Raw genomic sequence first — 26,804 nt, 5'->3', positions numbered from 1 at the left:
GTAATTAAGCAGGATCCCTTGCTTTGGGCAAAGATTTTCCATCCTGTATTTCAGTTTTGTTATCTAAAAGGTGCAGTTCTGGTATCTTGGGTTGGGAGCCTCACAGTTCCCCTATATCAGAAGGGTGATAGAACTTCCCCAGTAAACTACCTGCAAATAGCTCTGTTGGATGAAGTTGATAAGGTATTTGCTGAAAGCTGATTAGAGCACTTAAAGTCTTGGGTTGAGGAAAATTCTGTCCTTCCTTTGGAACAGGCTGGCTTTAGGAAGGAGCATAATACTCTACACAATATTTCACTAATGCAAATCTTAAATGAAAAATATGTACAGATTAGGGGTGGTGCTGTCTATGTCGCATTTATAGACTTTTCAACAGTCTTCAATAGGGTTGATTGAAAGATCCCGTGGAGGAAGTTATTTACCTTAGGCACCTCTGTAAATTTGTTACGCCTGATTATATCAATCAATCAATCATTGAATTTATAAAGCGCGCTACGTACCCGTGAGGGTTTCAAGGCGCTGGGTGGGGGAGGGGAGACCTGGTGTTACTGGTCGAAGAGCCAGGTCTTGAGGAGTCTTCTGAAGGTGAGTAGGTCTTGAGTCTGTCGCAGGGTGGTGGGGAGGGTGTTCCAGGTTTTGGCGGCGAGGTATGAGAAGGATCTGCCGCCGGAGGTCTTTCTTCGGATGCGGGGGACGGCGGCGAGGGTGAGGTTAGTGGAGCGGAGCTGACGGGTGGGGGTGTAGAAGCTGAGTCTGTTGTTTAGGTAGGATGGTCCGGTGTTGTGGAGTGCTTTGTGAGCATGGGTAAGAAGCTTGAAAGTGATCCTTTTGTCCATGGGGAGCCAGTGAAGGTTTCTCAGGTGGTGGGAGATGTGGCTGTGGCTTATAGCCTTGCATGCCTACACTTGGTGTAAAGTACTATTACGTGGGGACCAGGGTTTGTTTGTGGAATGTCCTACTAAAGATGGATTGAAGAAGGGTGTCTTCTGGCACCGCTGCTTTTTTCACTGTACATTCATGGCTTGCATATGGCCCTAAGGGAAAGCGAGGGCTTTGCACCTAAAATTGGAGGGCATCATATATTTGGTCTCTTGTATGCTGACGATATAGTGGTGATTGACCTCACTCCGAAAGGACTAAATATTCACCTGGCAGCTCTCAACTGCTATGCTGATCAGCGTTATTTAAAAATTAATGTTTTGAAATCACAAGTAGTTTGTTTTCTAGGTAAAAAACTGCATGAAGGTCTTTTGTTTTCTGGGTAAAATTACGTCTAGTTCACTCAGCGACCATGAACCATATGTAATAATGTCAGTAAGGCCTATTTTCAAGCAGAAGGTTTAAGTGCTTTTTATAAGGCAGTTGGTTGGGGACATTTTACTCATTTATTGTCTGTTTACCAAGCAAAGATTCCGCCTATCTTATTGTATGCAATAGAATGTATAAAGACCTCAAACGGGGAGTTTTTAGATAAATCAGAAGGGCAAATTTTAAGACGTTTAGTTTCCTGTAATACCTTGGCATCTACTGCAGCCTTAAGGCTTGAATTTAGCATTAACAGTGCTTTTGTGCAGGGTTTAGCAGCAGTGGTCCGGAGGGCATTTTGCCTGTTCCACAGCAATGAATGTTCCTTAAGGTATCTTGTGTATAAAGAAGTTTTTGGTGTACTAAGAGAGAAATCTCAGTTTTTTTTAGAACTTTTAATTATGCTCTACAAATGGTTTAGGATTTTTAGAATTTTTAAGGTACTTTTCAATTTATATTGATTATTTCTATTTATGGTTGGTTTTACTTAAAGAATGTATTTATTGAAATGGATTTATGAAGTTCGTTTATTGACGCACTGTACAGGAAACGCATTGTAACACAAGTTAAGTGGGCTGCGATATGGATACATTTTAATTTGAAAATAATATGGATTATGATGTAGATTTTTCTAACTGATTATCTTTTGTGTTTCTTTCTGAATTGTACCAGTTATGTGGACCTCATTGGAGTTCCAAATCATGAACAAAAAAAAAAATTAATTGAAAGCTTTCGAACCGTTCTATTTGCAATAAAAACAACTTCCCAGTGGAAAATAAGGGTTTAAGGAAGGGAACAAGAAAAAATACATTGGATACTCAGCTCTTCTCTCTGACAGAGCAGGTCTCATACATGGATAAAAGTGAAAGTCAGTCGCTAATTTTCTTCAATAAATGGCTAATCTAAGAATGAATACTCCCGTAATAGAAATATGGTATGAAGGTAATTTATAGTCTCTTTGCAACACTACCAAAATGCCCCTCGCAGGTTTCTTTGTTCGGCAGTGGGCTTATCTGATGCTTTAAGGACCAGAGTGTTTAGCAACCGCAGGATGTACCAAGAGAGCACCATGCCAGATTATTTCTCATCAAAGAAACTTAAAACTGAAAGATGATCAGAAACTGCATAGCAGTGGAGATCTTTACAGAATATGAGCAGGGTCACAAGAAGAGTTTGGAGGAATAAAAATACACAGTGGGAACAAACAAATTGCAGAAACCAAGACAGTAAATGAATCAATGCCAGTGGGAACCATATACCCTAAGCGGAGAGGCAGTATGGTTCTACTACTGATGCATTTTATGCTACATTGGACGTACTGGGTTTGAGAATCCTAATTATCTAATTGGCTTGGCTCTGAGTTTGCCCTGGAGGGTCTTCCAGTACTCCTCAGCCCTAATCTCCATAGACGAGTACTCCATCCCTTCCATCCTTTTCTATTGAGCCACTGTTTCTGAACAGCTTAAAATCTGCCTACACAATGTAATATGTGGCTCTTAATAGTCTTTTCTTTTGGAACCTGACAGTAATTATAGACTGAAATCAAAACATAATTGTCTTTCTCTGAGTTAGTTGCTTTATCGCCATTCTATTTTACCTTTATAGTCCTCTGCCTTTTAGGTCTTCAAGTTAGTCTTCCCCTTTTTTACCCTTTCTTAACTTTTTATACATAGAAAAGAAATGACTTTACGGATCAGCCATCCTGTCCTGAAGCCGCCACAGATATGGGAGTTTGTCACACCCTGCTAATTAGATCTGAACCAAGATGTGACCTTGTTTGTTTCTGCTCTAAACTTTCCCTTTGACATTTCAGAATAAAAAGCTGCTACTTGCATGGGGACCAAATAGTAAGTACAGTTTCACCCTTTTGTATTGATAATTATTTGTAATTTTCTTTTTACAGAATTGAAAAGTGTTCCCAATTCTAGTTCTTTAATGTGAAATGTCACATCTCATTTCCAAAATGATTCAGCATCTTATCTTTTCAGAGGATATCATTTTACATTTAGCCTTTTTGCCATATTTATTATCAATGTCTAAATCTCATGAGTAAACATCTCTGCTTTTTTTTTTTCAAACAGAAATGGTACCACTTTTTTGAGTCTCTAACAGACATGTATTGCAAGTCATCTGCGTTACTAATATGGAAATGATGGAACAAATTTGGAACATTTTTGCAATTGTTCATTGCTTAATGATTTATTCGAGGATAGCATATTCTTACACAGTGCTGCTGTCATATTAGCCATTGAATTCATTGAATAATTGGCAGTCCCGTTTATAATTAGGAATGAATGCTAACAAATAAAAAACCTCTGCAATCCAGACCCCCAGATGTGAAATGTTTTTTATTAATTTTTTTATAATTTACTCTTTATCGAAAAATGTACTATTAAACAACTAGTAAGTTCAGTAATATCATTAAGCAAAGGGGAATTTAGGCCCACTTCTGGAGGACTGAAAGGCAGTGACCAAGAGCATCCTGTAATTCTGTAGTAGGATGTACTGTACCTTTTCTGTTTCCCCCATTTGTTCCATCATTTAGTATTGTGACATGCATAAAATGATATATACTGTGATTATTACCACAGTTTTCTTTTTTACTTTTTTCAATAAGGGGAGGAGTTTAGCACTCAATAGTTTATTAAAACAGTCACTATTTTTGTGCCAGGGAATGTAAAAAGATGAGAAAACTTTAAAATAACTTTAATTGTACTAACTCCACTAGCTTGCATTTTCTTTTATGTAGGACTTCAGCTACTTATGATGGTTCAAAGTTCTCAACCTTACAATTATGCCATAAATGATGTAATAGGAGTGTTAATAGGATCTATTCTAGATGATTCCAACTTCTTTTTAGGAGTGTTAATATGATCTATTCTAGATGATTCTAACTTCTTTTTTCTGTGAATGGGAAGTAGCCTCAAATTAAAAACTGTTCTACGAGTGCCTTGAACCATATTAAAACAATTTTACTTTCAACAATGTGTCAAAAATATGTCTCAGGAAAAACATGAGACAAAATTACTGACGTTCATCTCCTGTTCCATTGTCCATTCAGCGATGTGTGTAGCAGGCATTGCGCAGCCATGTCTCAGAGCACATAACGAATCCAGTGATGAAAGTAAATGAGGCCCTCTACTCATGTGTCACCCTCTCAAACATTCTCACTAAACACCGAAAGCCAAGTGCATTCTTAATCAGTTTTATTCACACCATACTCAGAAATAAAAATATTTTCAATCTGACACTATATACCAGAACTAATCATTCTTCTGAATCACATAATCAAACCAGGGCCCTTTGACTTCATTTAGAGTGGCACTCAAGGGGCATGTTATTTAAGGAATGTGGGTAAAAGTTACACTGGCAAGCGAATATCTGACTCTGTTTCAGGTTTCATAAAGACAGGTATAAACATCATGTAAATCTTGGTTTACGGGGCATTACCTCAAAGTGAATTGTGTAGAAGGTAAAAGTGATTGGGGGGTCCATGAAAAGTCAACTAATCTTTTACATCACACTGGTTACATTAGGAGACCTCCCATTTTGGTGCATGAAGTCTCAGAATGTGAGATCCGTAGTATATCATATTCAATATTGAAGCCCTCGCAATTGGGATTTTTTTTAAGGCTGGCTCGGGTGTGAGCTCAGGATCGCTTGCTAATTGGAACTGGTGTCCCTCGTTCATGCACCTACCCTGGTCTACCAGTTTCAATGGATTTTCCATTAGTGCCACATATTTGAATTCCCTGAATTTACTGGATCAGTCATCTCAAAATTGTCTGTAACTTCAGTGATTGTCCACCTTTCACATGCTGGTGCTAAAACAAAAGTCATGAACATTTACCTTTGAGATGCGTTTAGCTTTTCCTGCCAGGAAAGTACCCCTCGAAGACTGGCAGTCTTTTCTCTAAGCAGGCCTTTAATTTGTGACATTTTGCTTTTGCGCATCCTATTCACAACTTTTTGTACTATTGCCAGACTGGAGGTAAATGTGAGAAACGGTGCTTTGTGGAGAGCACAGCCAAGTAGCAAATGCCATCCAGCCAAGGCAGAATATAACACAACGTCTAAAAGGCATTCTTGTGACATATAAAGTAAAAATGTATGGTATATAACTTGTTCTGTTTTTGCTACTTCGTGTATGTGACACACGCAGGGTGTGCTTATGTTAGCATTTTAAATAAGAAAGTGTGAACATTTAGTTTAGTTTTTGATTTGAACATTGGGCAGCTGGACCTTGCTTTGACAAGTCACAGTTGCAACTGACTTACCTAATGTTACGTTCAGTAACTAAGTGCCAGAGTGAAAATTCTCATTCTGGTCTGTCCTGTAGCACCAGATGGATGCTGCTCAGCTCGTGTGCTATGTTTTTGTCTCTCATGCAGAGGGTAAAAGCCCTTCAGTAGCCTATATGGTATATTTCACTTTTATGTCACCTGCGCCGCTGTGTCCATTTACAACAGGTTTAGAGAAACATCAAACGTTACTTATTTTAGTCAAAACATCTACCATGTTCTAGATAAGACTCATCCAGTGAGGTGCTGTATAGTAGTCTTACTAGTCAGAGGTCAAAAACTCCAGCTATCCAGGTGCATAAAAATCAAAAAGCGCAGGGACACCCGTTACAAAGATTGATTTTTCTTCAGGCGTGTGTACAATATAACCAAGAGTGAATTGTACATGAGCTGGAGAGTAACTGGCTTTTAATAACATGTTTTTGCCTGTGTCCCTGTGTCTGAGGGAAAATATTTAAGCATAACTTTGCCTTGCAAAATTGAACGATCCTTCTGCCAAGTTGGACCCTTTCCAGCTGAAGCCTTCCTGGACTTTCTACTTGCTGAAGAACTCATGAAAATGCACTGTTCTAAGTGGACAATTGTAGGAAAGTACCATCTTGCCTGGCATGCTACCCCCATATTTCACTGTTTATATGTTGTTTTAGTCTTTGTGTCACTGGGACCATGCCAGGCAGGGCCCCAGTGCTCATAAGTATGTGCACTGTATGTGTTCCCTGTGTGATGCCTAACTGTCTCACTGAGGCTCTGCTAACCAGAACCTCAGTGGTTATGCTCTCTCTGCTTTCCAAATTTGTCACTAACAGGCTAGAGACTAAATTTATCAATTCACATTGGCATACTGGTACACCCATATAATTCCCTTGTATATGGTACTGAGGTACCCAGGGTATTGGGGTTCCAGGAGATCCCTATGGGCTGCAGCATTTCTTTTGCCACCCATAGGGAGCTCTGACAATTCTTACACAGGCCTGCCAGTGCAGCCTGCGTGAAATAATGTCCACGTTATTTCACAGCCATTTACCACTGCACTTAAGTAACTTATAAGTCACCTATATGTCTAACCTTCACCTGGTGAAGGTTGGGTGCAAAGTTACTTAGTGTGTGGGCACCCTGGCACTAGCCAAGTGCCCCCACATCGTTCAGGGCAAATTCCCCAGACTTTGTGAGTGCGGGGACACCATTACACGTGTGCACTATACATAGGTCACTACCTATGTATAGCGTCACAATGGTAACTCCGAACATGGCCATGTAACATGTCTAAGATCATGGAATTGTCACCCCAATACCATTCTGGTATTGGGGGGACAATTCCATGATCCCCCGGGTCTCTAGCACAGAACCCGGGTACTGCCAAACTGCCTTTCCGGGGTCTCCACTGCAGCTGCTGCTGCTGCCAACCCCTCAGACAGGTTTCTGCCCTCCTGGGGTCCAGGCAGCCCAGGCCCAGGAAGGCATAACAAAGGATTTCCTCTGAGAGAGGGTGTTACACCCTCTCCCTTTGGAAAAGGTGTGAAGGGCTGGGGAGGAGTAGCCTCCCCCAGCCTCTGGAAATGCTTTGATGGGTACAGATGGTGCCCATCTCTGCATAAGCCAGTCTACACCAGTTCAGGGATCCCCCAGCCCTGCTCTGGCGTGAAACTGGACAAAGGAAAGGGGAGTGACCACTCCCTTGACCTGCACCTCCCAGGGGAGGTGCCCAGAGCTCATCCAGTGTGTCCCAGACCTCTGCCATCTTGGAAACAGAGGTGTTGGGGGCACACTGGACTGCTCTGAGTGGCCAGTGCCAGCAGGTGATGTCAAAGGCTCCTTCTGATAGGCTCTTACCTCTCTTGGTAGCCAATGCTCCTAACCTGGTAGCCAAACCTCCTTTTCTGGCTATTTAGGGTATCTGCTTTGGAGAATTCTTCAGATAACGAATGCAAGAGCTCACCAGAGTTCCTTTGCATCTCCCTCTTCACCTTCTACCAAGGATCGACCGCTGACTGCTCCAGGACGCCTGCAAAACCGCAACAAAGTAGCAAGACGACTACCAGCAACATTGTGGCGCCTAATCCTGCCGGCTTTCTCGACTGTTTCCTGGTGGTGCATGCTCTGGGGGTAGCCTGCCTTCATCCTGCACCAGGAAGCTCCGAAGAAATCTCCTGTGGGTCGACTGAATCTTCCCCCTGCTAACGCAGGCACCAAAAGACTGCATCACTGGTCCTCTGGGTCCCCTCTCATCCTGACGAGCGTGGTCCCTGGAACACAGCAACTCTGTCCAAGTGACTCCCACAGTCCAGTGACTCTTCAGTTCAAGTTTGGTGGAGGTAAGTCCTTGCCTCCCCACGCTAGACTGCAAAGCTGTGTACCGTGTGATTTGCAGCTGCTCCGGCTCCTGTGCACTCTTCCAGGATTTCCTTTGTGCAATTATCAAGCCTGGGTCCGCAGCACTCCGTCCTGTAGTGCACAACCCTCTGAGTTGTCCTCCGGCATCGTGGGACTCCCTTTTGTGACTTCGCATGGACTCCAGTTCACTTTTCTTCTAAGTGCCTGTTGGGGTACTTCTGCGGGTGCTGCCTGCTTCTGTGAGGACTCCCTAAGTTGCTGGGCACCCCTTCGGTCTCCTCCTCCAAAAGACGATATCCTGGTCCCTCCTGGGCCACAGCTGCACCCAAAAACCTTTATCGCAACCCTTGCAGCTAGCAAGGCTTGTTTGTGGTCTTTCTGCGTGGGAACACCTCTGCAAGCTTCAACTTGACGTGGGACATCCGTCTTCCAAAGGAGAAGTTCCTAGTCCTCTTCTTTCTTGCAGAACTCCAAGCTTCTTATAACTGGTGGCAGCTTCCTTGCATCTTCAGCTGGCATTTCCTGGGCTCCTACCCACTCTCAACACTGTTGCGACTATTGGACTTGGTCCCCTTGTCTTACAGGTCCTCAGGTCTGGAAATCCACTGTTGTTGCATTGCTGGTGTTTGTTCTTCCTGTAGAATCCCCCTATCACGACTTCTGTGCTCTCTGGGGGTAGTAGGCGTACTTTACTCCTACTTTTCAGGGTCTTGGGGTGGGGTATTTTTCTAACCCTCACTGTTTTCTTACAGTCCCAGTGACCCTCTAAAAGCTCACATAGGTCTGGGGTCCATTCATGGTTCGCATTCCACTTTTGGAGTATATGGTTTGTGTTGCCCCTATACCTATGTGGTCCTATTGCAACCTATTGTGATTCTACACTGTTTGCATTACTTTTCTTGCTATTACTTACCTTTTGGTTTGTGTACATATAACTTGTGTATATATATATTACCTTCTTACTGAGGGTACTCACTGAGATACTTTTGGCATATTGTCATAAAAATAAAGTACCTTTATTTTTAGTAACTCTGTGTATTGTGTTCTCTTATGATATTGTGCATATGATATAAGTGGTATAGTAGGAGCTTAACATGTCTCTTAGTTCAGCCTAAACTGCTTTGCCATAGCTACCTTCTATCAGTCTAAGCTGCTAGAAACACGCTTCCTACAACAATTCAGGGCTTCATTTCAGCTGATCAAAGTTACACCTGTGGTCAGTACCTGCTCAGAGTCTTTAATGGCTGACCACTGTTAGTTAACAAATTGTTTCCATTACGTCATTGTAAGGTTACCATGGTACTAGCATGTTGCAGGTATTACCTTGTTCTTGGTAATAATATTTTGTGTCACATATGTGATGCAGTAAACCAAGACCGTAACTGTGTATTTGTGCCAGCATATCTAGTTGGTATTGTATTTTATTGGTTGTTTTTGGATGCGTGTTAGGTGTTCCATAGGGTAAAGAATGAAGCGGAAACTCCGACCAGAAAGCTATAGCAACCCTTAAAACAGTTAAAGTTTTCACCCTTTTACCAATCCTTCTCCATGGGGTTCCCACCACTGATTTCTTGCCCCCTCTCTTCACTGATGCTTGCATCTTCATTTTCTTTTCATCCCATCTTCCCCATATGTATTAATGCAGCTAAGAGAGGTTACATATATGGTCAAAGAATAGGTTTTCTCTCAGTCATTTTTCAAAGATGCTGTTGGAAACAGCATTTACTCAACGGCATCTGCCTGAGGAGGAATTTGCAATGTATTCTACGTTATTCGAATAAGCTAAATATCTGTAAATGTCTGCATACTAAACAGCTCTTGTCAACTGAAGGGGAAATGTATTTGCTTTTTACTAACAGTTTTGTGATGTGAATGTCTTATGACAGCCTGTGTACCTTGTCGATTGAACAGTAACAACAGAATTTGTCCACTATATTTATGAAAAAGTGGATTATTAGTTGTGTGTATGGTAGGAGTAATAATGTCACTACCCTTGTTAGGTCTAGTAAAGGGTTCAGTAATTTAAACTTGAGTTCAACTCCTGGTAGCTGTGGCACAGAGCAGACAGGTACTAGCCAGTATTAAGCATTTAGAAGTACCAAGTTAAAATGTTTAAAATACAACTGTTAGACCTGACAGCCTTAGGGTGGTCACCCCTAACTTTTTGCCTACCTTCCCCCACTTTTTTGAAACTGTTTTTGCTGGTTTTAAGACTCTGCGCACTTTACCACTGCTAACCAGTGCTAAAGTGCATATGCCCTCTCCCTTAAAACGTGGTGACATTGGCTCATACCCAATTGGCTTATTTAATTTACTTGTAAGTCCCCAGTAAAGTGGACTACAGGCGCCCAGGGCCTGTAGATTAAATGCTCTACTGGGCCTGCAGTACTGATTGTGCCACCCACCTAAGTAGCCCCTTAATCATGCCTCAGGCCTGCCACTGCAAGGCCTGTGTGTGCAGTTTTACTGTCACTCCTACTTGGCATTTAAAAGTACTTGCCAAGCCTTAAACTCCCCTTTTTCTACATTGGTCACCCCTAAGGTAGGCCCTAGGTAACCCATAGGGCAGGGTGCTATATAGGTAAAAGGCAGGACATATACCTGTGTAGTTATATGTCCTGGTAGTGTAAAACTCCTCAAATCGTTTTACACTGCTGTGAGGCCTGCTCCTTTCATAGGCTAACATTAGGGCTACCCTCATATACCGTTTGAGTGGTACATTCTGATCTGAAAGGAGTAACAGGGTCATATTTAGTATGGTCAGAATGGTAATACAAAATCCTGCTGACTGGTGAAGTTGGATTTTATATTACTATTTCAGAAATGCCACTTTTAGAAAGTGAGCATTTCTCTGCACTTAAATCCTTCTGTGCCTTACAATCCACGTCTGGCTGGGTTAGTTGACAGCTCCTTCGTGCATTTCGCTCCGACAACCCCAAACACATAATGCTCAGTCACACCTGCACACATCTGCATACTGAATGGGTCTTCCTGCGCTGGGAGGGTGGAGGGCCTGACACTTACATGTCAAAGGACAGTGGCCTGCCGTCACACAATGGACTGCCAAACCCCCTACTGGGACCCTGGCAGACAGGATTGTACTGAAAGGGGACCTTGTGCACTTCAAGCCACTCTTTGAAGTCTCCCCCACTTCAAAGGCACATTTGGGTATATAAACTGTGTCCCTGACCCTACCAACTCAGACACTTCTGGACAAGATACCTACTGGGGAAGAAACTTTTAACCAGAACATGCAACCTGCCAAGAGAAGCTGCCTGGCTGCCCAAAGGACTCACCTGACTGCTTTGCTGTAGAGGACTGTTGCCTTGCTGTTGACCTGCTGCATTGCTGCCCTCTGGCTCTTCTGAGAAGTGCTCTCCAAGGGCTAGGATTGGGCTTGCCTCCTGTTTTCTGAAGTCTCAGGGCCAAAAAAGACTTCATCTCTGCAAAGAACTACTTGTGCAGTGAAAATCGACGCACAACTTGCTGGAATTGATGGACAGCCTGCCTCGTGGTGAGAAAATCACTGCATGCTGAACTGGGATGACGCAGCTTGGCTCCCTGAGTGGAGATCGAAGCAGTGCCAGCATTGCAACCGGAACTTTGACGTACGGCCCACTGGATTGATGCATAGCAGAGCAGGAACGAAGCAGCCTAACTTCCTGCAAGAAGAATCGACATAACACCTGCAGTGCGACAGACATTACCCCGCATCGCCCACTGGATCGACACAGCTCCTGTGACTACGTCCTGCATGCACAGGATTTCTCCGCATCATCCCCGGGGTGTCCAAATACCCCGCAACCCAAAGAAGATCCAAGCCTGCGTGCCGGAAATCAACTCAAAGCCCTTGCTGCGTGGAAAAAGACCGACGCATCATCTGTGTGCACCCGGAGAAACTGATGCACACCTCCCAGTTTTCCACACATCTCCTCCTCTGCAGTCCCTTGCGGATAATTTAGACGCAAACCAGGTACTTGGTGCTTGCAAGAGACACTTATTGCTTTTCAAGAACTAAAGACTCTATTTATCATTACTAAAGTGGTATTTCAACTTGTACTTATCAAATCTTGATCATTTTGACCTTATTTTAACCAGATAAATATTCTATATTTTTCTAAACCTGTGTGGTGTATTTTTGTGGTGTTCAGACTGTGTTATTGCATGATTTATTGCACAAATACTTTACATATTGCCTTCTAAGTTACTCCTAACTGCTCAGTGCCAGGCTACCAGAGGGTAGGCACAGGATAAATTGGATTGTGTGTGACTTACCCTGACTAGAGTCAGGGTCCTTGCTTGGACAGAGGGTAACCTGACTGCCAACCAACGACCCCATTTCTAACAACAATGCATTACACATCCCATTCCATTTTATAAAAATATTGAACAAAATGATATCAAAACAACACAAACCCAATGAGGGAACTCGAAATATGATTGTTTTAAATTTTACATAAAAACAGTGCCCAAAATTATAACTGGTCGAACTAGTCCAAGACAAAGGTAAGTTTTATGGCTGACTGGGATGGAGCATAGGTCGTATCAGGTTGATCTCAGTAAAATAGTTACCTTCAGACTTGAACATTTTCTGGAGAAACTATGGTCATTGACTAGCCAACAGCGGGGCAAGCTGGATCTCAGTCAAGGTTCGATGATGGCGGGTTGCTGAGAAGCGGGGTCTTAATGCAGTTGCCAATGAAGGTGGGAAAGCTATAAGTGGGCAAAGTCCGGTGTCTTTGTGAAGGAAGGTATCAAAGTCAATTGGCTTCAGCTCAGCGTCACTCTCGGTGAAGCCCCCTAAGTTGAGACATGAAAATATTTCTGGAAGTTAGCCCTACTTTAGCAGGCAGACCAGAAAGTTGGATCCACTGCCGATTCAACATCAGCAGCTTCGGTACATTGGTGATCCTGGTCTGCCACTGGTTCTTCAGAGAAAAATCTGGCAAACTGTTTTCAAGTCCCAGCTTTTGCTGTTTGAGAAGGAGAAGTACACATTAAAACCAGCCAAGGGTTGCAGGACCTTAGGAACTGCACTTGGGGGATCATGATTTACTTCCACAGAACCCACCAGCAGGTTTCAGTGCAGGTCCAGTTTGAAGTAGTCAGCTGGGCTCTTTCAGGAATGTGGTCTTATTGGAACTTTTGTGTGCATGTAGCTTAACAGGAGGTCACCCAACTGGCTCTCGGGGTCCACTTCTGTGTCCTGGGTACAATAGGGAGCAGGCCTAGCACTTAGGGTTCTCCTCACAGGTCACAACAGCAAGTGAAGTCCTTTTTGTGTCTTCCACGGTTCCAGAGGTGCTATGAGGATGGCACTGAGAGTGCCACATTCATGGCCAGTGCCAGCCTGTGGATGGGGGTAACTCCTGGCATCTCCCTGTCCAACCAGAGTTGACCCTAACCACTTTTACAGCACTTCCTGTGTGTTTTACTCAGAAAGTGCTGCAACAGTGCCTTTCTCTACCAAAAACCAAGATGGAAGAACCTTTCTTCCCCTGTGCAGAACTCCCGTGCCTACCCTAGAAATTTGGCTAGGGAAATTAGCAGATCCTGCCCCCCACCCTCAGGAGTGGTACTTGGCTAGCTAATGGAATACAATGGAGCAGACCCAGATGTGAGCTACATTGGCCAGTGACAATATGACAAGGTAAGCATCCTTTGATGGTGATTAAGTTCCTAGGTACATCCCAGAGGACCATCCTGTCAGGGGCAAGTCACTCCCCTCCATTTGTCTCTTGGAGCCACTTCACACCTAATCAAGGAGCCATTCAGCTCTTCCATGCCAATGGAAACTGGCAAAAAGGCACATTTGTCTCAGGCACCAAATTGACAAATTCCTAAAAGTGTTCTTTTCAAAATATAGTAATATAAAATCCGACCATTAAGTTGGATTTCAAATTACTATTAACATAAGTCTTTGAATCATTTTCTAGCCGCTGACAAACTGAAGCTGGGCCTTGCCACAGAGAAAAAATACTTTGGAGGTTTTTTCACTGCCAGGACATGTAAAGCAAAAATATACATGTCCTACTTTTTAAATACTGTGCACCTTGCTCTATGGGCATTTAGGGCTATATGTATGAACACATTTTCCCATAGACACAGAATGGGTAAAACCCTTTGATACATCTGGCCCTCAGTTCCGACCTTAGGGGTGAGTTATAACTGTTAAAAAGGAAGGTTCTGACATGGCAAAAGGTTTATTTAATTTTTAAAACTACAAATCCAATCTGCAGGAGCAGGCCTAGCGACATGCTATGCATTGTCACTTTAGTGGTGGCACAATATCTGCTTCAGTTTACTAGAAACATTTAACAACTTGTGTACACTTAGATCCATATACTTGGGACTTATAGGTATATGAAATGTGCCAATCAGGAGCACAACCACATTTGACATGTTTTAGAGGTCGGAACACATACATTGGGGCCTAGTTATGAGTCCTAGTGCACAGAGTCAAAATGACAGCAGCATCATTTCAAACTGTGCAATGACTACGCCAAAAAGAGGCATTTTCTGACAATATATACAGCCTCCTGCTTTACATTTCAAGAGTTAAAACGGTGGCAGTTGTGGCCCCTGAAAGGAGAGTGCAAAATGGCACCTAGCTATGCACAAAGAAAACATTAGTTAACTTTGTACACTTAGTAGCAGTCGACTTTAACTTGTGGAGTATTAAGTAGGGGTGTTACAACTTATGTCGGACTCACTTGATTCCATTCTGTCAGACGAAAGCATATTGAGAATAGCGTAAGGTGTAGAGTGGAATAAAGCATAGTTGTAGATGTCTGTCTCTGAAAGAGCAGAGCAGTGGCATGTAACGTTATTCAGGTATGGCGCCAAAATAATAGCAGTAGAAACTGGGTTGTGGACGTGAACCCATGGAAGGTGACTCACTGGTAGTTATTAGGAAAGGCTAACATTGATAATGATGAAATACTATGAAGTACAGCCTGTCTCTCTTGTTTTTCACATGGCTCTGAGAAAAACTTTGTTAGAGGACTATGGGCCTGATTCTAACTTTGGAGGACGGTGTTAAACCGTCCCAAAAGTGGCGGATATACCACCTACCGTATTACGAGTTCCATAGGATATAATGGACTCGTAATACGGTAGGTGGTATATCCGCCACTTTTGGGACGGTTTAACACCGTCCTCCAAAGTTAGAATCAGGCCCTATGTGTATGTATGGTGTGAGATTATGCACTTCCAACATGGTCCCTATTGAAACAATGGGTTCTCAAACATTCTCCTTTGCATCTGTCAGGACATTGTTTATTAAGATTATCTTATCATTGCAGCCCTACAATAAGTTTCTTGCAGCAAATGTAAACGAAAATTCTGATCTGAATACTAGATGACTTTTGGTGAATAAATGAAAGGTACTGCTATTAGTTTAGTCCAACTCAGTTACCAAAGTATATTTGTTTTTGCTAAACAAAAAATCATTGTCTCTGGCACACTGAGGCTTTTCTCCCGAATGAGTGGGGCATTTCTGTTTATCCAATCTGGAACCTCCATGCTTTCCATGATAGCTGTGCTAGTGCAAATGTTTTAGTAGACATTTTTAATGAGTTTTCATGTATTATGAGTAATGGATTTGCGTAGAAAATGTAATTACGTAGAAAAATAATTCACACATTTGAAAATGTGATCACTGTGAGTGGCTGTCAATGTTCATGAAGTATACTTATTATTGGCTTATTAATATGAAATGTGGAGCATATGTTTGATTAATGTGGTAATATGTCATATTAAGGGATATGCATGATGTATTAACTTTATTAATTGAAAGCCTTAACGTAGCGGAGGTCTTGGCCTAGTTGCACGGCCTCACTTCAAGCTGTATTTCTTAAACGTTTAATAAAATGTCTGTCTTAGAGAATTAAACTGTAATTTTCCACCCTACCGCCTAAATGTGCTCGTAGCTAAAAGTCTTTCTCATGAGAACCGATTGCTAGAAGATGCTGTTCTTGCTAAATGTAACAATATGAGTGAAATGTGTGTAAGACTGACTTTCTCAGGAGGAGAACAATAGAGACACTGAATGGAGTAGAAGCTGCAACAATATTGTTACCTGACAAGCCAGATGATGAGGACATTACAGGAGAAGCCAATCAGCAACATTGTGAATGGTGTTGTGGTAGAATTCATAGATTTGAAGTTTTAGTTTTATTGTACAAGGTGTGAACATGCGATCCCTTGACCAATAGGGACTTGGGAATTCGTTTTAGGGAATTTAACTTAACAGGATTGCGCTGAGAGAAGATGTGCCATTCTCCCCAATCTTCTTGAAAGTTTACCTTTATTCTTTTGAATTGCTTAAAGACTTTGCCTTTTCTGACTTTGATGCCGAATCCTGATGCCTTGCTGATCGAACTGATGTCCTGATGACGAAGACTATCTTAGCTTGCCGATCCAATTGAGGAGAGGTATTCTTGTACCCATGTTTTTGTTATGCCTACGTGCTTTTTCTTTCAAGGTACCAACCACACTATTTTAATAGAGCCATAGTTAGATGATCTCCAAATTTGTGTTTGCTAAATTGTTTTGCATGAAGCCCAACATGCTGATGCTAATCTGGTGTGACGTAAGGAATCCTTAGTAATGGAAGTCTGCCATAGAGAATAACGTTGATGAATTTCTTTGCTGAATCTAAATGTATGTGATATCGTTTGCTATTATTCTTGTTATTAACTTGCACTGTAACTTTAGAATGTGTAATAGTTCAAGCTTTGATTAGATTGTGTTTCTTTCGCAGATTTGGACAGCCAGTGTTGTTTCTGTATGTTTATCATTTGATTTTGAGAGTAATTTACGTGACATTAGCATTGTTAATAGAAGTCATGGTGTGTGACAATTATTGACTCCACTGATTATTAATGCTATTGATTATCATTGATTATTGATGATATTGATTAATTATTGATTAGTGATCTGCGTGTACTGGAGTTATGCTAGGAACGTCTTAATTGTGAGTCAAAAGGTTAATCGACCTATTCGCGTCCCCTTGTAAGTTTACTTCTCAAGGTCAGACACGCTAACAGCTGCGGACAGGAAGTAAATGGCATGGCTGAAAGGTCCGTCTTAAATTGGGCCTCTTGATACCATGTCAGAGGACAGCTCAACACCAGTGAGGGTGTTTAGGCTTGGGAGGCAGGCTGTAGTTCCAAACGACGTACAGCACGCCTGCCACCTCTAAATGAAATGAAGAAACTGAGAGCTTGTCAAACAGATCATTTGTCAATTTTGAGTGATTTTCCATTACTGCAAAACTGGAAAAGAGACCGTGTAGGTCAATGATTTAGTAGAAAGGGGAACCGTTATTAAGTATTGTGTTTTTATTCACTGTATACATGATTTGGTTTTATACATTTTCAAATTAATATCAGCTTCATATTACATTGCAATTCTTACTGATTCTACGCATGATGTATGAGTAAAAAAAATGAGTTTTTTTTTTTGCACTTTTAAATTTTAAATTGCAGTAGCTGTGTTTTCATCGTCACTAATGTTAGGTATTAGTACATTGTGTATTGTACATTGTCGTTCTACAGTGATAACATTCACACATTCTGCTAGAAGGCTAAATATTTGTATTGTCTTTCACCAGATGCTTTGCTCGTTTAATGAATGTCATATATTTAGTGTATTTTATATTCGTACTAAATCTGATATAGTTAAGGCAGAATTAGGCTTCACAAAGTTCTCCTATGTATGTAGAACATGAAAATGAGGGTAAATAAGAGTTGTAGCTTGAAGGAGTACCACAGGAATTGCTCTAATTATAATAAGCGTGTGCTTCTGCAATATGGGGCCTATTCACAAAGCTGTTTGGCTTTAAACACCTCTTTTATGCCTGCCAGGAAATCACAAAGGGATTCCTGGTGTGCCTAAATTAATTTACTACTGTGGATTTCTCCGCCCTGAGTGAGGAAATGTCTGCCGTAGTAAATCCACTTATGGGGTGATATGTGGTTTGCTTTGCCCACAAACATGTTAGGTTATTAGCATTGTCAAACTCCTCTCCGACTCCTTCCTGCCCTCTATGTAGAGATTTACTCTGCCGTTCCAGAATGGGGAGGGTATAGTTCATCCCAGATTTGCTAGAAGTGTAGGGGAATAGCTTTCTTCACAGAAAATATGTTTTCCGACAGAGATTTTAAAAAACGTATTTTCACAAAGTGCTCCATTCCACCTGTGTGTAGGTCTACACTATGTAGAGCTCTGCACAGTAAGAAAAGGAGCCCGAGGAATAGAGGCATGACATTCCTAGTAGTATTTTTGGAATGAATACAAAGAAATGTAAAAAAAAACTAATAAGATGTAAACCAATAAATTGTGACACCGGTTTCTATCTTACTAGCCTTGCTTGCAGAGCCCTATCCTTTAGGTTTTGGCTGTCTCGATGCTTGATTAAATCAGAGAACTACCCTTCCTGATAGGAAGCTTTCTGGAGTGTTGTTGGGGTCCGTGCCTAATTGCTAATTTGATCCTAATCTGCATACAGAAAACATAGATCAACTATACCTTATTTTGTCAGGAAACTGCCTTCAATATACAGGTGGTCATTTCAACCTCAGCGGTCTTTTCACAAGGGACGAGGGATCGCCGTGCTGAAGACCGCCAGTGCTGGCGGTCTTCCGCTCAGCGAATTATGACTGCTGGCAGCCCTCCGTCCTTTTCCGGACGGAGAGCCGCCAGCAGCCATACTGGCGGTTGGCGGGGAAGTGGAGGTTGCTCCACCTCCACCGTTCCGTGATTCGGCTTGGCGGTGTTCTGTTGACGGGGTGCTGGCGGCGGAGCAGCCCCCATGGATCCCGTCCCCTCCCGGAGGATCAACGGACCAGGTAAGTTGATCGTCCGTTATGGGAGGGGGGTGGAGGAGTGTTGTGTTCTGTGTGCATGCATGGGGGTGTGCGTGTGAGTGTGTTGAGGGGGTGTGTGAGTGCGTGAATGAATGCGGGGGTGTTGTGTGGCTGAATATGTGCGCGTGTCTGCCTGTTTGTATGTCTGTGAGTATGTGTGCGTGTATGACTGTGTGTGTGTTGGTATGTATTTTGGCATGTGTGCGGGTATGAGTATCGGGTGTGTCTGTATGCGTGTAGGGTGGGGGGTGTTGTAATGTTGGGGGTGTGTGCGTGTTGGGGTGCGTGAATGAATGTTGGGGGTGGGGGTGGGGGTGAGGAGGGGTGCGTGAATGAATGTTGGGGGTGGGGAGGGGGTTCCTGCCACCTTTGGGGGGCTATCAGGGGGGTTGGGGGGGTGGGGGGACTAGGCAGTGTGGGGTGGGGGAGACCCCTATCAGTGCCAGGAAAGGAATTCCCTGGCACTGATAGTGCTTACCGCCATGGATTACATGGCGGTTCCCAACCCCATGAAATCCATGGCGGTCAGCCGGGTCGTGATACCGCCAGCGGTATTGTGACGGCCGCCGGGCTGGAGACCCAAGTCTCCAGCCCGGCGGTCGTTACCGCCCTGGCGGTCGGATCGGAGAAGTGGCGGATGACCATGGCGAAAACCGCCATGGTCATAATTCCAAATTCTTTACTGCCGGCCTGTTGGCGGTAAGACCGCCACTTCTCCGCCAACCGCCAGGGTCGTAATGAGGGCCACAGTGTCTTAATGATAAGATCTAGTTATCTGTTGCCTGGCAGCTGCCATTGAATGAAACCCCTGAGCCTGCCCCGAAATGAAATGGTCTGTGAAATCTAATAAGAGCTTGCCAAGATGAATTATTAGATCAGAGAAATGAATAGGAAATGCCTTACTGAATACAACAAAATGTTTCGATACAAGCACGTATCTGTGATTGCACTGAGACCACAGCCCTGGCAAAGAAGGATTGGGTGGTTTTTCCCACAAGAATATAGGCACATATTTATACTTTTTTAGCGCCGCATTTGCACCATTTTTTGATGCAAAAGCCGCGCAAACTTACAAAATGTAATTGTTTTTTGTTAGTTTGCGCCGCTTTTGCATCAAAAAGTGGTGCAAATGAGGCGCTAAAAAAGTATAAATATGGGCCATAGTTTTAACTGTTGGAAGATGGTCTTACAGCTAAATATATTTAGCTTTCTGGCTACAAAGGTACAGTATTAGAAATTGACTTATTGGTTGAGGGGGTGGAAGCCACATTCCAGAAACAACCACAATCCTTGTCAGGTTGAACCATCAGTCACTAAATTAACCTGCGCTTAACCCTCAGGTAGCTTGGCACAAAAGCAGTCCGGCTTAATTTACAGGCGATGTGTAAAGTAATCATGAAGCACACAAAGAGTAATAAAGTGAACACACAACGCAGTTTATGGTAGGTCCCAGTTTTCTGTGTGCTTCAGTGAACCACCTTCCTTCCTCATTTGAAAAGCTCCTGGTTGAGAGGTGGGCCGTAAGTAAATGTTTGAGGAAAACAATCAGGATCTCATGGAGAACAATCAGGATCCCCTAATGTGGCACCTTTGAGGGACTTTAATTTTCCCTTGTTTTCCCTCATGTGACTAATGACGCTCTGGTAGTATGGAGAAAAAGTGAGGAATGAATGATCTGTGTGGGAAAGTTTTGGATAATTACCACGATAAGAGCAAAACCCTATCTTAGTAAAGACAGGGGGGGGTAATCAAACTTTGCAGTGTACAGGGGGGCAGAAAAAACACACCTCACTACAAAAGATAAGAAGGTTAAACGGATGTGAAAGATTCTCACTTTGAAATTAAATTATCAATCATGGGATGTAGGTAGTAGGATTGAAACTGTGTTTGATTCCAAAGAAAAGAGCATTTATTGTATGAAAGCAACTCAGATCAGGTTGTTATGAGGAACGGTCACAATGTTTTAAAATAGAGGCTTAGATCTCCTTTAGTACAGCGACGTTTGGGAAAAAGATCACATTAATCAAATTGTTTGCCCTGTTAGTTATACAAATGTGTCTCTGCTACTAGTTGATAAATATAAGAATACATTTAACTCACTTCAGGAGGGTGCAGTAATTTAATAAATTTCAATCGTGGCAGCGTATATTTTAGTTTGTGACGGTGCCTTTGCCCATTTTGCAGCACATTTAAATGGGTTTAGGCGTTGGCCAAGTGGAGGCACTATGTTTGAGAAGAGAATAACCCAGGGGAAAAATTGGCATTATGGTTCCTGTATATCCCCTCTAAAATTGTTTTAAAACGTACAGGTCCCCCCAATCTCTTTTTTTTTTATCTCACAGAGCCATTGAATAAAGTAGGAATGCTCTTCACATCTCTTGTTCACTGCAAACGTAGTTGTACAAATGTGCACAATAGTAGAAAAGTGGAAGGGAATCAGAAGTAGTGCACATGTAACATACATAGAATATTGTGTCTGTCTTTACCATGGTGTAAATATCGTTTGCTCAATTCTGTATTATAACATCTAGAAAACAGTGCACCCGATTTGCCCTGATCTCTTTGTTGAAGATTAGCGTTTCCTTGCTGCATTGAGTTTAGTGCGCTTAGATGGCAGGTTGTGGGTGTCTAGGGTGGCCTATGAGAGAGTTCTACGGCTATGTATGTGATCACCACAGCTGTGCTCCTATCATGTGATATGCTGCTGAGCCTCAACAGGTAGTGGCGGGCAAATTTTTGGGGAGGACCTTCACATGAGCTTTACCTATTCAAATGAAATGAAGCTGAGCCCGGGAATGATTTTGGTTACCGGAATAGAACAGTGCCTCACACCTTCTTTAAGTTTCAGAGTGTGTTTTAGGACAGGATTGTAGAGAGGAGGCTGCTTTTTGGGGAGTCAGGAGGGCATGTAACATTTCTTGAAGACAACATTAAATCTGATGTTTGTGTGTTGCGTTTCTTAGAGGCTGGAACGTGACTTTTAGTCATGTTCATGCTTTTAAGTTCTTACCTTTAAATATGGGGCAAATTCGCTTCCAAATTGGTATTGCCCCAGTTCTGTGAAATTGTCCCAGAGCCAGCTCCATGTAAAAGAGAGGGACACCTCCAAATACAGCCATCAATGTGTAAGGAATCAGAAAGGCGCCTATAGAAAGAAGAAACCATAAAAACGAGAATCAGTTTTTGAGTTTTATTTCATTGTCCTAAACCCATCGGCTTGAATATGTACCAACACCTGAGATCCGGTCTGAGATTTTCATGTTCATTAGTTAGACTATACGCTTCTCCATTCAGAATCATGCCAAAGAACTGCACGGCTGAAGTCCAATTTGGGTAAACTGATCTATGGTGTACAAATACTTTGATAAAATGTTGCTTAATGTTTAGGACATAATATGGGAAGTTTTGGAATGTAGGTTGAATACAAACATAGGGTTGGCATTAATTAGGGGTGGCCGGTTTTAACAGCTCCTACACCTGCCTTTCCATGTGGTACCCCTGGCACTGCCCTTGCTATTCCTGCTTTCTGGTGTCATGAAGGATGAATATCACTCTGTGCCATTACCCTAGGCATTTTACAGCGTATAGTAGACAATCAAATGGGAAAAACGGTGTCACAAGCGGTCTACCATATGACACCACTGGCACATCAAAGGGTGTGTCGCACAGTATTGGCACAGCAAAGAAAGAATCAAGAACAAAATCTTCTCTAAAATTGGTCTCTTTATTACTATCCACAACATTGAATAGTGTGATAACTCCGTATAGGCTCCAATTGCAGACACTCTTTTAGTTTTCCAAACTTGAATGAAAAAATGCCAATTTCTCCCGAATCCAACTTTTCCAAAAAAAGTTTAGATAATAATGCATGTACTCTTTGTTTTCTTTTTATTGTGTTACTTTTAGATACACTTGTGGAAAATGACATTGATGCAATGTAAGGAGATAGCTGCCTAGAGTGTATCTCTGATCACATTTGCATACTAGTGTACATAAATGTAAAGTACATTTTTACAAGAAACATTCCAAAGATCTAGTAAGGCTAAGGTAAAGAAAGAGGCGATATGACCACTCAGTATGGATTAGTTGTCCTCAAAGCTCAACTTCCTTCGTAATCGTAGTCTGAGATACCTGGGGGAAGATGTATAATACTTTTATGCTCCGCAACACAGTAAGCCACCTTGCTGCGCTGTGCTGCGTGAAAAGGCAGGAATGTGCCATATTTACCATTATATGCCACATTCCTGTCTTTTCCTAGTGCTGGACCACTTTTGGCTGCACAAAAACAATCCTGAGAGAAGGCAATTTCCACTTTCTAGGTGTGCTGCAGAATGAAGCACATTTGGAAAGAGGAAAAAACAAGGAAAAATAAAGATATTTCCCCTCATTACGAGTCACCTGGGAAGCCATAGCATTTTGACGCATTGCCAGGTCTACACTGATGATAAATCTTGGAATGTGCCAAAATCCAAGGGTAGAAGTGTGGGAACATCCAGCCTCCACCCATGGAACATCTCCGTGCTGCAGAGTAACGCAATGCACCGATTTACCATACCTTGCGTTACTCTAGATCTATCAAGCCATGCAGGGCCACGGAAGGTGGCCTTGCATGGCTTAATAAATGTCACTTAGGTTTTGTGTCTTCCTTGCGCCCCCTTGTGTGGTGCAAGTGGGACGCAAAACCGTAATAAATATGGGTCGTGGTAAATACCGCTACTACTGACCTTTCAACTAGATTTTTAATAATGCAAGCATACTTTCATTACTTATACAATATATTTGGGTGTCTCATTTATGGTATTACAATATATATTGACGAGGAACCAGTCTCTTATACTGTATTAGCACACTTTGTTCATGCTACAAACACAGCTAGATTAATTCCTTCTCTGTCCGCTCACCATTTAAAATTCCATTGCCTCCTCACCTCCTTCCTAGCCCCATTACTTACTATTTATTGATTTTCAGTCTCAGCCTGGTAACATCGGCATCTCCTACTCAAGCGTGTTTTTACCTCCACGAAAATTTCAGGCAATGGCCTACTCCTACATTTATTTCTCATTACAGGTTGGTTGTAGTTTAGGAAAATATATTTGTGTGCAGATCTTTTTGGTGAAGGTATGGTGCTTTACTATATCCTCAAAAGTAAGGAATTACAGGAGAAAGAAGTTGTGGGGTTAATGTTTGGGTTAGTTAACAGTAATCTTCATTACTCTGATTCTTCCTTCCTTGTTCCAGTATTTACTTCCCTTGCGTCTTACCTGGTTGCTCTTTCATCAGGGGCCTTTTAGAAAGCTTTATTAAGATCAGGAAATGCGAGGGCAATTATGAATATATGGGTTGGTTGTGTTGCCTGAGATGTTCATGGAGGTTTGGGGAGGGAGTTAGGATGTTAACAGTCAGAGCCTGAAATTCATAAGTATGGGAAGAGAAATAAATAATTAGAGTAATGAAGATTACTGTTAAGTAATTCAAATATCATAGGCTGCAGTACAAACATGCTAGCTAAATCGTAATTCTGAATGTAGTGCAGCTGTAGATTTGGGTACAATTAAAATGTAGATGAATAGTGCAGAAAACTATGCATTTATTCGAAAACGGTTATGCTGACCATAGATTATCGTAGACGTTTCTTGTTGATAAAGGTAGGTGTTGATTACTGCACATTTGCCACATTCCACTTATTTCGAAAAAGGTGATATACTCTATTACTGAAATGCTGTAATACCCCATTGAGTTCGGAAACACGTTCGGGCATGAACAATGAATGTCTGGTGTAATCTCATTTGCACAAAAAAGGGAAAAACTAGCATAAACTTGATTACCCCATTTATGTGTTAAAAACATTTCGCCTGAAGCTCTAACTGGAGCACTTTTTTGACAAAGCATCTTATTAAATGAAGTTCAGAGGGATACATGCCTCTTATCACAAGGGGAAATTATAGAGCCAGCAATTTGATGCGCAAAACAAGCAGACAAAGAGTATAGCCCACCAATTGAAGCACACACTTATTTTGCAAGGTGCTGTACTTCAGGACCCCCGATGCAGCAAGCAAGGAAGCTAGTGGTGAGTTTGGGGGAGAGGGGGAGAGAAGGAGTAGAGAGAAAAAAGAACATCCCTCAAAATAGAACAAATCAGAACAAAATACACCCCTTATCCCATAACCTGTCCTGTCTTCCAGCCCAGGTGTCACCCTCCCAAAACCAGGAACTCCTCTTGTCGAGCCTAAATCCACTAATTGCCAGAGTCTACTACGCACCTTCAACTAACTTAATGTGCCAAAGATTGTTTCAACAGCCAGCGGTTCTATAAAGCATGCATTTTCTGTCCCTGAGCAGCTCTGAGTCACAAAGAATACCATAACGCAACTGTTAGAAATTGCGGTATTAGTTGCGAAGGGCGTGAGTTCTTTACAAGTAATAGGTCCACAATTGATTGTGAACTAGGTACTGCACTGTAGCAATTGACTCTCTCAGGGTAGTGAAGTAGAGCACTCCAAGGCCTTCTCAGAGGAGGTAGTGTGAGTTAGCAATCTCAAATCACTGGCATACAACAACAACACTCAATAAATTACTGTCAAGTCAGTGCTTTATCTTTTAAGAAGTACTTTTATTACATACACACTACTAAATACTATTCATTAAATTATAAATATGTATACTCAGGTAGATGGAAATGCTTATGGTGACACTCTCATATTACATAACACCCCTAATGGGTTCTGGATCCACTAATCACCATACCTTCCACCTAGACCAGATGCAATATCACCATTTAAGGGGGTGTCATTTTAAATAAAGCAAGCACTTTGGCTTTGTCAACCCTTGGCAACTGACTGCGAGCAGGCAGACTTAACTCAGGAAACAGGTATGTAAAGCATTTAAATACACCAATACAGTAAATAAGTAAGACACTACGTACAATAAAAATCCTACACGAATTTATAGAAATAGGAAATATTTGTATCTTTACAATGACATCGAAACAACAAAAATCCAATATAGGGAACCGTAGATGTGAATTTTTAAAGATTAAGGCCCTCAATATCACATTGGCGGTAAGTGCTGCATACAGCCATGATGACTGCAGCCAACATACCGCGACCGCGTCGGTATACCGCTACAGGTATTATGACCCACACATAGAAATCCGCCACTATACAGACACACACACAAGTCCGCCACACCAAAGGTCAGTGATAAACTGGCGGTACCAAAACCCACACCTTTTTGCCAACAGAAATACACCCACAGCATCATGACCCACGAATCACCGCAGCGGATATTCAACAGCGGTAAACCATTGGCGGTACAGACCGCTGTGCTCAAAATACACACACACATACAAAACATCACCACATTGGACAATTCAAAATACACACACCACACCCACACACCCACAACACTATAAAACACACACACTACCCACAACCCTTTACGACCCAAAGATTTTGGCAAGTGAGAGAGGGACAAGCCAGGAGCACTCACTGAATCTGAGCCTCAAAACACCATCACCCATACCCACAAACCATCCACGCACCTCACAGCACACACCCTCACACACACCACTCACACTACACCCATGGCACCACAAAGACACCCCAGATTCTCGGAGGAGGAGCTAAGGGTCATGGCGGAGGAAATCATTCAGGTAGAGCCACATCTCTTTGGATCACAGGTGCAGCAGACGTCCATTGCTAAGAAGATGGAGCTATGGCGGAGAGTCGTGGACAGGGTCAATGCCGTGGGACAGCACCCCAGAACAACGGATGACATCAGGAAGAGGTGGAACGACCTACGGGGGAAGGTGCATTCCGTGGTTGCAAGAAACCAGATAGCTGTACAGAGGACTGGCGGTGGACCCCCACCTCCTCCCCCACAACTAACAACATGGGAGGAGCAAGTCTTGGCAATCATGCATCCTGAGGGCCTTGCAGGAGTAGCAGGAGGACTGGACTCTGGTAAGTCAAATCTTTACTACTATATCCCCCACCCT

The 26,804-nt window shown here is 42.4% G+C and overlaps 1 protein-coding gene across 1 annotated transcript in view; it reads right to left on the bottom strand.

Moving 5' to 3' along the window:
* LOC138265155 (sodium-dependent serotonin transporter-like) overlaps window positions 1-26,804 on the bottom strand; it is a 590,345-nt gene that overhangs the window by 514,015 nt on the left and 49,526 nt on the right. Inside the window, exon 2 of the mRNA XM_069212703.1 lies at window positions 21,819-21,953. Coding sequence (XP_069068804.1) covers window positions 21,819-21,953 — 135 coding nt within the window. The remainder of the gene's footprint in view (window positions 1-21,818; window positions 21,954-26,804) is intronic.

Source organism: Pleurodeles waltl, chromosome 11 (assembly GCF_031143425.1).
Source record: "Pleurodeles waltl isolate 20211129_DDA chromosome 11, aPleWal1.hap1.20221129, whole genome shotgun sequence".
NCBI classification, from domain to species: Eukaryota; Metazoa; Chordata; class Amphibia; order Caudata; family Salamandridae; genus Pleurodeles; species Pleurodeles waltl.
The sequence above is the reverse complement of the archived record's forward strand: the minus strand, read 5'-3'. Positions and strand labels throughout refer to the sequence as shown.